The sequence below is a fragment of the Arvicanthis niloticus genome, chromosome 1, assembly GCF_011762505.2.
Source record: "Arvicanthis niloticus isolate mArvNil1 chromosome 1, mArvNil1.pat.X, whole genome shotgun sequence".
Taxonomy (NCBI): Eukaryota; Metazoa; Chordata; class Mammalia; order Rodentia; family Muridae; genus Arvicanthis; species Arvicanthis niloticus.
This window is the reverse complement of record NC_047658.1, coordinates 47,146,956-47,160,660: the sequence shown is the minus strand read 5'-3', so window position 1 is coordinate 47,160,660 and position 13,705 is coordinate 47,146,956. Positions and strand designations below refer to the sequence as shown.

Sequence of the window (13,705 nt, the reverse complement as noted above, 5' to 3'; positions counted from 1 at the left end):
ATCTGCATGATGCAAAACTAGCCCAAATCACGTAGCCCTGAGCCTTACAGCTTCTGGCATTTTATGCACAAAACCTACATCCCAGTTGACACAATTGAAGAGTTAGCAAGAAAGCAAGATTACAGAAGTAAAGGAGAGGTTAGTACAGTTAGGAGCTTTCTCAGTCACATTCTGGAACTATTGACTTAGTCTTTGCTCCTGTTTTGGCATGTTTTTTTGTTTTTGTTTTTGTTTTGTTTTGTTTTGTTGCCTATGTGGTGGGTCTCAAGGTCTGAATGGTGCTTCTATTATGGAGACAGTTGTGTTAAGGTTTGGGGACTTGTCATAGCCAGACAAAGAAAACCCAAGGGAAGATAATTATAGGCCAATATCCCTGAAGAGCCATGATATAAACATCATCAACAATATATTATTAAATCATTAGCAAATCAAATATGAAAGCAAATGTGGAAGATCATATAACAATGTCATGCTATGCAAACACAGTTCAATATCTGTGTCTTAGTTAGGGTTTCTATGGTGCAATGTCGTGACTTGAAGAGGAAATAGTTTATTCGGCTTATGCTTCCGCAATCAAAGTCCATCACTGAAGAAAGTCAGGACAGGAAGTCACACAGTGTGGGAACCTGGAGGCAGGAGCTGATACAGAGCCTATGGAGGGGCACTGGTTACCAGCTTAATCCCCATGACTTGCTCAGCCTGCTTTCGTAAAGAATCAAGGACCACCAGCCCACGGTGGCACCATCCACAATGATCTACATCTTCCCACATCAATCACTAATTAATAAAATACTCCACAGGTTTGTAAGCTTACAGCCCAATCTTATGGAGGCACTTTCTCAACTGGGTCTTCTTTTTCTCGGATGACTAGAGCTTGTGTCAAGCTGACATAAAACTATCCAGCACAATGATTAAAAACTTACAGCAAATCAGGTGAAGAAGGACTGTGCACCACTGTGGTAACATCTGTGAGTGACAAGCCCAGAGCTAGTATTGTGCTTAATAGTGAAAAATTTTCTAGTGAGATCAGGGACAAGGTCAGGATGGTCCTTTGTTTGCATCCAGTCCTGGAACATCCAATCAGAGCATTCAGGGAAGAAAAAAAGAGACGAAAGCCATCAAAATTAGGCAGAAGCAAAAGCGTCTGTTTGCAGATGGTATGACCCTAGAGTCCAAACCCCCTACATTGCATAGAAATAATATGTTAGAATTAATAAACAAATTAGTTAAGTTGTAGCATGGGGAATACATAGGCAAAAATCAGTAGTGCTTCTATATGTAAGAAATGAGCTGAGAAAAAGAAATTAAAACCAGTGCTGTTTACAATTGTATTAACAAACAATTCAGAATACATTTAAGCAAGGAAATAAAAGAGCCATACACTAAGAACTGTAAAACACTGAATACAAACATGGAAGAACATACAAATAAATGGAAAGATATTTATTGCCCATAGATTGAAAGAGCTGATACTGTTAAATGCTCATACTATCTAAAATGATCCACAATGCAATCCTTATCAAAATTCCAATGACATTTTTCTCAGTGTTAGAAGAAAATGTAAAACTTGTATGGAACACAAGACACTGAGTAATCAAAGAAATCTCAAGATAAAAGAACAAAGTTGGTGTTATCACACCACCTAACTTCATATAAGTTTCAAAACTATAAAGACCGAGATTGAATTGTACTGGCACAGAAACCAAAAAGCAGTAAAAACAGAATCATGACCTAGAAATAAAACCACAGATTTATGGTGATTGGTTTTTTTTGAATACATATATATTTAAAGTTATTTAATGTCTATGGGTTTTTTTTTTGTTTTTTTTTGGTTTTTTTTTTGTTTTTTTTTTTTTTTGCTGGCATATATGTCTGTGCATCATGTATATGTCTGGTGCCTGAGACAGCTACTCTGTGGGTGCTGGGAATTGAACCTCTGGAAGAGCAGCCAGTGGTTTTATACATGGAGACATCCCTCCAGGCCCATGATAGATCTGACTTTGAGAAAGATGTCAATAAAATATGAAAGGGGAAGGATAGTGTGGGAACACTGCATACCCTCATGCAGAAGAGTGAAGTTGGGCTCATTGTACATAGTTATAAATTATATAACTATATTTCCCTAAGATGTCCAAATGCTATGGCTTAAAAATTGTTGCTCACGGGTGTGTATCAGTCAATCAACGCTGTTGCCAATTGCTGTTTATCGTTTACATTATTTTCTTCCTTTGCAATGTTTCCCACACAACCTACCCTGAAGCTTCTCTCTCTGAATATCACATCTCATATGAGGGCCTTTAAAGAACACTTTTCTTGTTTAAATGCAAAATTATAGCCTTTAATGTGTGGACTGTGAGACTAAAATAGTCTTTAGAATGGGGTGATAATCCTAATTTTAGTTGATCTATGTTGATGTGTCTGCTTGTAAAGATGGTGAGCTTATTATTTGGTTGCAACAGCATATGCAGAAAATCACCTTTGGATAGTTTCTGATTTGCCATGGGGGTCTTGTTCCATTCCCCATTTTAATGTGGTTGATATGAGATTTCTACTGTGGGTAAAGTGAACATTGGAGACCAGTGCTTGTGGGTCTTGAGTTATTTCACTACAAAGCCTAAGGGTGGAGGAGAAGGTAATTAATGCCCTCTAATGTTTTGTCTTATCTCTTTACCTTCTGTCTTCTTCTTCTTCACAGGACTGATAGTCTACCTAGGAATGATGGCAGGAGCCTTCATCCTGGGGGGGCTGGCTGATAAACTGGGAAGGAAGAAGGTCCTCAGCATGTCCTTGGCCATCAATGCCTCCTTCGCCTCCCTCTCCTCCTTTGTGCAGGGATATGGAGCCTTCCTCTTCTGCAGGCTCATCTCAGGCATAGGGTATGTACTGGCTCTCCTCCAGCATGAGTCACTCACCTCTGACTCTCTAGCTCCACGTCATTCCTCATGAACTATTTGGATTGACTGTTTTTCTTTGACTTTAAACATGCTATATTAAGGTTAAAGGCAGACAAGATGGCTCGGTGGGTAGAAGTGTTTGCTACCAAGCCTGAGTTCAATACCCAGAATGTACAGGGTGGAAGTGAAGAACTAACACACACAAGTTGTCATCTAATGCCTATGGACTATACTATGTCTTGTGTGTATATGCACACATGATAATAAACAAATAAATAAATGCAGTAACTTTTAAAAATATTTATTTATTTTTATTTATATGAATACACCGTAGCTGTCTTCAGCCACACACCAGAAGAGTCCATCAGATCCCATTACAGATGGTTGTGAGCCACCATGTGGTTGCTGGGAATTAAACTTAGGACCTCTGGAAGAGCAGCCAGTGCTCTTAGCTGCTGAGCCATCTCTCTGGCCCTGCAATAACTTTTAAAAGTTAAAACAATCCAAGACTGCTTTCCAAATGTAGGGGAAGCTTCACTGCTAGTCTCTTAAATTAATGGGGTTTCACCACAGAGCCCAAAGGTATGGTAGAAGGAAATTTAATTTCTGCTATGACATTTTTAAGTTTATTACTCAATGATCTCTTTCTGGTGTTTTCTTTCTTTAGTATTGGGGGCTCTCTGCCAATTGTTTTTGCCTACTTTTCTGAGTTCTTATCACGGGAGAAGCGTGGTGAGCATCTTAGCTGGCTGGGCATCTTCTGGATGACTGGGGGCATCTACGCATCTGCCATGGCATGGAGCATCATTCCACACTATGGTGAGCCTCCGACTTAAGATAGTTCCAGGTTCTCTGTTTCTATGGCAACTGCATCAAATAAATACCTGCTCTCAACCTTATTCCCTATCTTGTACACAGTTTCTGTATGTGACTTTTTTTTTAAAAGAAAAGATTTATAGCATTGCAGACACATTGTTAATTTCAATTTAGAAATAATATCATCTCTTCCCCTTTCCTTTTCTATTTCTCCTTCTCCACCTGCTCCTTTCTCTCCCTCTCCTTCAAGTTTTCTTTTACCTATGTCTCAGTGTGTGTTTTCATGGACATACTTATGAAGGATCACCTACAAGGTTCAGTTCTCTACTCACACAGCCTTTATTTCCTCTGGCCCTCTTCACTCCAATGAGTAGGGCTTTGGGAGGCCCATTTTATAGATGGCAAATGGAACAAAAATCAAGAGGTGTGGCTGGCTTACCCCAGGGTATGCACCAGAGATGGGGTAGGAATAGAAACCTGGTGTTCCTCCAGGTGTAACCTACTTCTTGTACACTTTACATTTTCTTCTTATTTTTTACATTTCAAGTTAGAATACAAAGCAATAGATTTCACTGTGGCGTTTTCATTCTTTGTGTCACCACACTTTGTCCTCATTCATTTCCCTCCCCTTGGCCCTCTTCCTCTTGTTGGTTTATCCCCTTCCCCTAGTTAATGCGGCCACCCCAATTTCTTACCACCTGTAGTTCATTGCTCTTTATAGCTACCCCACCTTCTTTAAGAGCTCTTCTTTTCTCATGATCCACACACATATAAACACATACATGTACATACACAGATAAACACACACACACATAAGCACATACATACCTTTTACTTTTCTCTAGTTGCCTTTCTTTCCTTTTCTATATATTTAATTTTTAATATTATAATATAATTATGTCATTTCCCCTTTCTTTCCTCTTCTAAGCTCTTTCGTGTACACACTTACTGTATCTTAAATTCATAGCCTCTGTTTCTTAAATTGTTGTTGCATATGTGTTTGTGCATGTATGTGTGCATTTCTAAATATATAAATACAACCTTTGCAGTCCATATAATGTTACTTGTACATAATAATGTTTTCAGGCTATATATTCATTCATACCCTGTAAGAGAAAACATGAATTCTTTGTCCTTCTGGCTTGTGTCACTTAATGTAATGATTTATAGTCCCCATTTCCATTTCTTTACAAATGTCACCATTTTTTGTGGATACATAACTACCATTGTGTATATGTTACACACTGTCTTTATCCATTCACCTGTTGATGGACATGTAGGTTGATTCTATTTCCTAGCTATTGTGGATATGCAGAAATAACATGGATGTGCAAGTATCTGTGGGGTGTCTACTTAGAATCTTCTGGGTATGTATCCAGGAGTGGAAGACCTATGCCATTTGGTAGTTCTATTGGTTTTTAAAAGAAATTCCATATTGATTTTTATTCAAAGTTACATGCCTATTAGCAATGAATCAAGGTTCTTCTTTGCCTACATCATTGTCAACATTTGGGTTTTTTTTCTCTTGAATCTCAGTTTTAATTTGTGTTTCCAGGATGGCTAAGGGTGTTAAATGCCCTTTTCAGGTACTTATTGGCTAATTGTTTTTAAGAGAACTGTCCATTTAGTTCAAGAACGGTCCGTTTAGTTCATTAGTCTATTAGTTAACTGGATGACTTGGGTCTGGAATGCTTATTGTAGTTCTGTATATTTTCTAAATATGAATCCCCTGATAAATGTGTGGCTTAAATGATATTTTTATTGTGTGGATGAACTCATTGGTGATTGTTTTTCTTTTGTTGTGCAGAAACACTTTTGTACAACTCATATGTTAGTTCCTGGGATTTGCTATATTGTTAGAGTCCTTTTCAGAAACTCCTTGCCTATGCCTATGTCTTCAAGTATTTTACCTCTGATTCCATCTAGCCGTTTTATGGGTTTCATTGAAGTAAAAAATTCACTTTGAATTAACTTCTATGCAGGTAAAGAAATGGAGATCTAGCTTCTAGTAGAAACTTGTGGAAATCAAATTTTGTTTAAAAGGCTATCTTTCTACCAAACCATGTTTCTGACATATTTGACAAAAACTAGCTTGCTGCAGCTGTAGGTTTGCCTCTGAGCCCTCTATTCTGTTGTCATTTGCTTGCACGCCTGTGTCTGTGCCAGGCTCATGTGTTGTTACCGTGGCTCTGTCTATAATTTGAACTAAGGCATATGATACTCTCTAAGGATTTCTTTGTCTCATTACACCAAAGGGTTGTTTTTGTTTTGTTCTCTCTCTCTCTCTCTCTCTCTCTCTCTCTCTCTCTCTCTGTGTGTGTGTGTGTGTGTGTGTGTGTGTGTGTTGATTTCCTACTGACTTTAGAACATTTTTTTTAATATAGGATATCATTGGGATTTTAATTTACACTTCACTGAATCTGTAGATTTTTGATAACCTGGCTATTTTAATGATATGGATTCCACTAATCAATCCATGAACATGAAAGCCTTTTTATCTAATATCTTCTTCAATTTCTTTTTTTTTTTTTCACACAAGAGACTCTTTACTTCTTTTGCCAGGTTTATTGATAGGTACTTTTGAAGCTACTGTGAATAGGATTAAAAGGTTTCTTTGTAAATTTGTTATTGGTGTGTGGCAGCCCTGCTGATTGTTGTATGTTGGTCGTTGTTTCCTCACACTATCCTGAAATATACCACTGTCATGTCTGATGTCATTCTTGACTGTCCACAGAATGGAAGCAATCATGAGCCAGGGTAATTTTATGATCCCCAATGGGTAAACACTGTGATCTCTGCAGAAAGACATGTCTACCTTGACTTTACTATCAGTTTTGTTGAGCGTTAAGTAGAGAAGAAATAGCAGTTTTGAATTTTTTGATGTCTTTTGAGTAATGTCACGGGCATCCTTCAGAGCCATTTATTTATTTATTTATTTAGCAAAATGTTGATTGATAAGTCTATGCTCTATAGTGTTCTAAAATCCTGAAGACCAGTAGGAATATTATGTGCCATTTTCTTGTTTTAAATCTGACTCCACTGTGTATGTTGAGCTAGGGGAGGCTAACATGCATCTTTGTAAGAGACATTCAATGTTTATGATCCTGAATTAGTTGGGGTAGTACTAAGTGCATTTCTGTGATAAACTGGTAGATCCAGACACTTCAGTGGTTTAGAAGTTTTTAGAAGAAACAATACTGTTTCTTTCTCCTGTAAAGTCAGGCTGATTTTTCTGGTTTCAGATGGCACTGCTCCATCAGTTACTCTGGGACTCACATCATGCGTTTGGACTGTCTTTAGTAGATACCTGTAGCATGTTATAGTTTCAATGTTAAATGTCTTCCACAGGCTCATACAGTTTGAACAGTTGGTCCCCAGCCAGTAGCACTGTGAACCTTTAGTAAGTGCTTTAGTAAGGTTGTGAACCTTTTAGACATGGGGTCCAGTTGGTAGATATAGGTCCATGGGGTAAGTGAGGAGGTTATGGCCCTAGCTCTGGCTTGAGGCTTGTGCTTCTCAGCTGCCCATATGACCAGCCATCTTTTATTGCTGCTGCCATAGCTGTCCTTACTATGCCTTCTCTACCATGTACCATGGGTTCTGAACTATGTTCTCCCTTAAGTTGCTTCTGCTAGTTATTCTGTCATAGGGATGTGAAAACTGGCTTTTCATTGTCTTTCACTTGAGAAAGAGAATGGGCAGTTCTGTGCAGGTTGTAAAATTTCATTTTGCTGGGTTATTTTGTTTGTTTGATTTTTTGTTTGTTTGTTTGTTTGTTTTTGAGACAGGGTTTTCTCTGTGTAGTGCCAGCTGTCCTGGAACTCTCTTTATAGATCAAGCTGGCCTCAAACTCACAGACATCTGCCAGCCTCTGCCTCCTGAGTGCTGGGATTAATAATGTACATGACCACACCCGACTCTATGCAGGTTTTTTAAGGGCAGAAAATTGAGCTTATGATCTCCACTCACATTCTTTCATCCACATTTCTGTGGCAGAACAAATGCTACTGCAATGAATGCTGGGAAACACAAGGCAACAAGGTTTTTGGGACCATCATTGTGGTCATTTTTAATATTTGAGAACCAAATAGATTTTATATCAGAGATACAGAAAGTTCTGAATAGGTCTACGGAAGAAAAGGAGTCTTCTGGCAATTCCATCAGTAGGCGGTTCTTTATGACTTTAGATATCAAACTGTATATACCTAAAGGGATGCCACTCTATAGGGATGCCATTCTATAGGGATGCCATTCTATAGGGATGCCATTCTATAGGGATGCCATTCTATAGGGATGCCATTCTCTCCTTCATCAGACACATTTTAGTTTTTTACCTACTTAGGTATATGGTTCTGAGAAATAAAATGTTATTTATTTGTTTGCTTATTTATCTTTTTCTTCTAGGCAACAGACAGTTGCTCTTTAAAATTTTTTCCATTAGTTAATTTATTTATTCACTTTATGTCCTGATCCCAGCCTCCTTTTCCTCCCAGCCCCACCTTGCACAGATCTTTCCTTCCCCCTTCTCTGAGAAGGCGGATGCCCCCATGGGTACCAAACCATTCTGACACATCAAGTCACTGCAGGTCTAGGCACATCCTCTCCCTCTGAGGCCAGTCAAGGTGGCCCCATTAGGGAAGCAGTATCCATAGGCTGGATGCTGCCATTCTTTATATAAGACAACTCCCCCTGTTAACCAATCCAAATGTGTTAGCACTATAAAACTACTTCCGAATGTACACGAACTTACTGAAAAACATATTTGGTGAGGACAAATCTGGATAAAAATAAGATTTGTTCTGGATAAATCTGAGTACAGTCTGAGTAGATTAGTGCTGTTGTGTCAAATGGGGATTTGGCACCCCGTCTTCACAGCCATACTTCTATTGCTTACAAAACAGGAGAAAGAAGTGAAAAGAATTCACTTTAGACTCCCTACCAGCCTGAAGTACAGTGATTCCCAGGGTGCAAACCATCTTGAGAATATTTTCTAGATGATCTCAGTAATGGGGCCCACTTTCATCCTGGAAGCAGTAGGCATTTTACCCTATCTGTTTACAGAGCACAGGTACAAAGGAAGCGTGTTTTCAACTCAGACAGCAAACAGTGCGGCCATGGCTTCCTCTGGTTGAATCAGCCTAAAACATGTTCTCACCTTAACCAGTCATCATTTACTTGGAGGATGCAGGTCCTGGCTAGGTTAGAAGTACTCCCTTCTTCACCCATGGAAGTGTGCTCAGGGGGTGCGGTCAGTATGATCTATGCCATGTGTCTGCAACACAGTGGGTGAAATGGGGAAGGATGGGTAGGAATGAAAGCTGTAAGAAGAGAGAAGAGTCACAGTAATCATTACCACTTGAATTAGTTTATAAACCTTAACACACAGGAGCACATACAAGAGCACACACACACAGGGGCACACACACACATGGGCACACACACACACATACACACACACACAGGGGCACACACACACACAGGGGCACACACACACACACATGCACGCATGCACGCATGCACGCGTGCGCGCCAGCGCATGCACGAAGGCACATGCACACTCACATCTGAATGCATGGGTTCTTTTTTGGCTTTGTTTTTTAGACAGGATTTCATGTTGCAGTCCTGGTTGTCCTTGAACTCATGGTAGCCTTCCTACTTCTGTGTCTTAATTGCTGGGATTACAGTCATGTACTAAAGGACTGGTGTAGAGTAAATGAGACCAAATGAGAGGCCATATGGAGGGACCCACGTGGTTGCTGTTTGGTCACTGCTGGCTGACAATAGTGCTTGTGGCTAAATATTTTACCCCAAATGGATAAAAACTTTCTTTATTCTCATGCCTGTATGAAATCTGTGACTTTTATACTTTAATTTAGAAGTAGAGGTTTAATCAAAGCAGGCATTAGCTTGGAGGAAAACTATTCTAGACAAGTTTTGGCAGAATCAGAGTACGACAAGAGCAATCATCTACTTTAAGCATCATTTTACCAGGACCAGATGCTTGATGTACAGCAGAAAGACATTTGATGGCATGTCTCAGACTATCTGAGACGTGTCCACTAGCAAATGGGAAGCGTGACTTTAGAAGGTGACTGAAGCTTGTATATGTACAGCTTGTATAATCTGTTTAGTTGCTTTTGCAAGAAAGAACCATGGGAGTCCTGGATCCAGAAATTTGGGCAACTAATTCACTAAGAAAGTAAATGACAAAACTCAGAATCCTTCTTTCTCTTTCTCCTCCCCCCTCCTCCTTTTTCTCCTCCTCTTCTTCCTCCTCCTCCTCCTCGTCTTCTTCCTCCTTGTCTCCCTTCTGAGAACTCATTGAGACAGCCCAGCAAACACTAAAAACAAATGTGTATATGATGGAAGAATGGCTCTCATTGTCGTCAGCCCCACCAGATGTTTGTGGAATCCTGACAGAGAAAAGTAGGGCAAGCAGAAGGATCAGCCAGCAGCGCAATCCATGCCTCTGAATTAATGTTGTTCCAAATATTTGGAGGCAGTTCGCCATTTAATTCTATTCAATTTAAGGACCCAAAGATGTGCCTAATGAACACAGTAATGCAAATTTCTAAAAATCGCCAGAAAAGCCACAGAAGCATGAAGGAATAATGGATGTTAGATATTTTACCTATATTATCATAAAGAAAAAGTCTTTCTGATGCAGGATATCTTCTAAATATACCAATGTCAGTCCCTCTTTCCGGTCATCCATTTGAGTTTGACTCCCTGGGAAGTTCTGATCCACTTGGCTTCTAATGATGCCAGAACTGTATTTGGACCTGAGTCGAGAATGTGGAAATGATGCTATGGTTTTATCTTTCCTTGACTAGTATTACTCCCAGGAGGAAGTAAGGGCTTTTTAATTAAAATTAAAATGAATAAACCAACCCAGTGAGACAGGGTTGACCAAGCTGTGCGAGAAGAGGGTTGGCTCTAACGGAGCACACTGCATGAGGTATGAGTGCCCTCTCAAGGGGCCGCATCTCACCACCTGGCCTCCCTTTGCTATAGTTGCCCAGTTGTATGTGCAGTAGGAAACGTCTTTAGGAACAGGTTGGGTCAGAAGTCAACTATGGAAACACAAGCTGAAGCATGGTGGGGAATCAGAAATCTCAGGATGTAAGCTTCCCACCACCTGAACTAGCCATAGTGTTGGGTTGTTTTGTTTGTTTTGTTTGTTTTGTTTTGTTTTGTTTTGTTTTTTAAAGAACTAGAGGTTTTGTATCCAAGTAGTTACTATCTTCTAAAAGTTAAGAGTGAGTGCATTTATTTCTTAGGCTTTTTTCTATTGAGATACCGAGTGGGCTGTTCTCAGATAAGCCCTGAAGGATGTTGTCACTTCAGCCCTTGCTTTTTAAAAGTAACTCATCGGTTTTATTCAGCAGCTCTTACACTAAATGTTACGTAGTTAAGTTACTTCTAAGAATGTCGGACCCTGCTTGAAGCAGATGAGTCATTATGGGTTTCCAGGAAAGGGCGAGCACGGCAAGCCTACAGGGGACCATGACCTGCATTCTGCAGCTGTGAAGACCCACGGAGACAATGATGTGCTTAGGATTTGAACTCTGGCCTATTTACAAAAACCCAAGATCTTACCATTGTGTTGCAGCTTCTTACAAAAGGGAAGTTGGGCTATCCATGAGAACGGTAAAAGTTAATGCTTGGGTAAACTCACACAGCCACTACAGAAATCACAGCAGAAGATGCCCTCCCCCCCCCCAAAAAAAAAAAAAACCAACGAAAACAAAATAAAACCAGGGCTATCCTACCTACAATTCAGGTATACCGTTCCTAGCTGCATACCCCCCAAAATCTAAGTTAAGATATTACAGAGCTAGGTACACATCTGTGTTTACCACAGCGTGGCTTATAGTAGCTAAGGTATGGAACCAGCCTGTGTGTCCATCAACAGGTAATGAATAAAGCAAATGTGGTGTAGATACAGAATGAAGACTTGTTCGGCCATGAAGAACACAATTAAGTCATTTGCAAGAAAATGGATGAAGTTGGAGGTTATTATATGTAAAAACATGCCAGGCTTTGAAAGACAAGTATCACATATTTTTGTTCATGTGTACAGCACAGATTTAACTATGGGTGATGTGAAAGTAGAAAGGGACAGTTTTGGAAGACATAGGGGACTATAGGAAGGGGGCAGATGACAGGATAATGGGATATGGATACAGACAGAGCACATGGCATGCTGGGATGAAAATATCATGATGATCTCATTACTTCATGCTATGTGTGAGTTTACACTAAGAAAGCCTTCCACAAACCTTCTGCTTCTTTACAGGCTGGGGCTTCAGCATGGGGACCAATTATCACTTCCACAGCTGGAGAGTGTTTGTCATCGTCTGTGCTCTGCCTGCCACTGTGTCCATGGTGGCCCTGAAGTTCATGCCAGAAAGCCCCAGGTTCCTGCTGGAGGTGAGTCTTTACCAGCCACAGGAGTCCTGGCCTAGTTCACTCAGTCCCCAGCTGTGTGTCCTCTCCTTGTTGCTTGCTGCACACTTTCCTTTGTTGATGACCTTGCCTATCACTAAATCTGGCTCCCTTCCTCTTGGTGATGGTGGCAGGTCACGGATTGGAGCTCATAGTGCAGTAGGTAGGGATCCTCCCTCAGGCTCGGAGAGTTCTTAAGGACAGGTCCTGGCTTGCCTTATGGTACTGTCTTCTTACAGAGGTCCCGAATAGGAGATCCGTCATATTTTCACGCATGCTGTTTTTTTATATGGCCACAGTGAAGTCTTTGTTAAATCTTGTCACTATCTCAGGGCCTCCAGGACTCTTAGCTCTGTAGGGCCTCCACCCATTAGAAGGCTGCTGGTGATGAGTTTCCTGCTCTGTGTCTACAGAAGTCAGAAAGTGGGAGCTGGTGGCAGGTGCTAGGACTCAATCTCCCACATCCTCAGTCCCTAGATCAGCCTCGTCGTTGGTCATTGCAAGGATGATCCATGTTTAGCTTTCTCTTGCTCCTCACTTACGAGTCACACACATCAGACAGTTCTTAACCAAGGTCATTGCAAAATGCGACCTTTGCCTATACCTTTCTTATGGATGCCCTAACAAAGTGTCAGAGGTTGACGTCAACAAATTTATCTCACAGTTCCGTAAATGAGAAGCACAGAATGAAGGTACCAGCAGGGCTGGGCTCCTTCTGAAACCTGCAGGCAAGGGTGTTCCTTCCCTGTTCTTCAGAAGGATGCCACCAGTCATACTGGGTTGGGGACCTGCTCCACTCCAAAATGATCTGATGTTAACTAATTCCATCTGCAGCAGCTTTCTTTCTGAATAAGGCCACACTCTGCAGGGCAGCGCCAGTGTGGGGATAATACTTAGGACCTTATTCAGAATGCATTACTTTTTGCTTCATCTCATCAGTGAGGGGTATGGCTCCTGCTCCATGATCCACTCAACTTTGTAGTTATAACAATATGTGGCATTTACCCCTTGAAGCCAAAACCTAGTTATTCTTCCAGTGTAGATTGGGAACTTGCTGTAGGTTATCATAGGCCTCACCTGTGGCTAGTGGGTCCCTGTCTGATCCTTCAGACCCAGCGCACTGTTTAGGAGTGGAGGTCTTTCCATCCCAGTGAAAAAGAGGCATAGGCAGCCATGAAGTTTCAGGTCTCTATTTTTGTATTTTTTTCAGATGGGCAAACATGATGAAGCCTGGATGATTCTCAAGCAAGTCCATGACACAAACATGAGAGCTAAGGGGACCCCTGAGAAGGTGTTCACGGTGAGTGTGCTAGCCTGGACCAACGAAGCACTTTATCACTGTACTGAAGGAAAAGTATTCCTTTAATATTCCTACCATTTTCACACTTGAAAGATCTCTTTATCAGAATTATTTGTGTTGTGTGTGTGTGTGCGTGTGTGTATGTGTACAGGTAAATGCATGCCACAGCATGCATATACACACACATATACACACACACACATATATACGTATATGTATACGCATACATATACACACATATACGTAT

At 40.6% G+C, this 13,705-nt stretch overlaps 1 protein-coding gene across 6 annotated transcripts in view; it reads left to right on the top strand.

The window, feature by feature from the left end:
- Positions 1–13,705, top strand: part of Sv2b (synaptic vesicle glycoprotein 2B) — a 171,216-nt gene that overhangs the window by 125,028 nt on the left and 32,483 nt on the right. For all 6 annotated transcript variants that reach the window (XM_034495595.2, XM_034495603.2, XM_034495588.2 and 3 more), the window contains exons 3-6: positions 2,696–2,876; positions 3,562–3,713; positions 12,010–12,143; positions 13,369–13,458. In XM_034495595.2, coding sequence (XP_034351486.1) covers positions 2,696–2,876; positions 3,562–3,713; positions 12,010–12,143; positions 13,369–13,458 — 557 coding nt within the window. The remainder of the gene's footprint in view (positions 1–2,695; positions 2,877–3,561; positions 3,714–12,009; positions 12,144–13,368; positions 13,459–13,705) is intronic.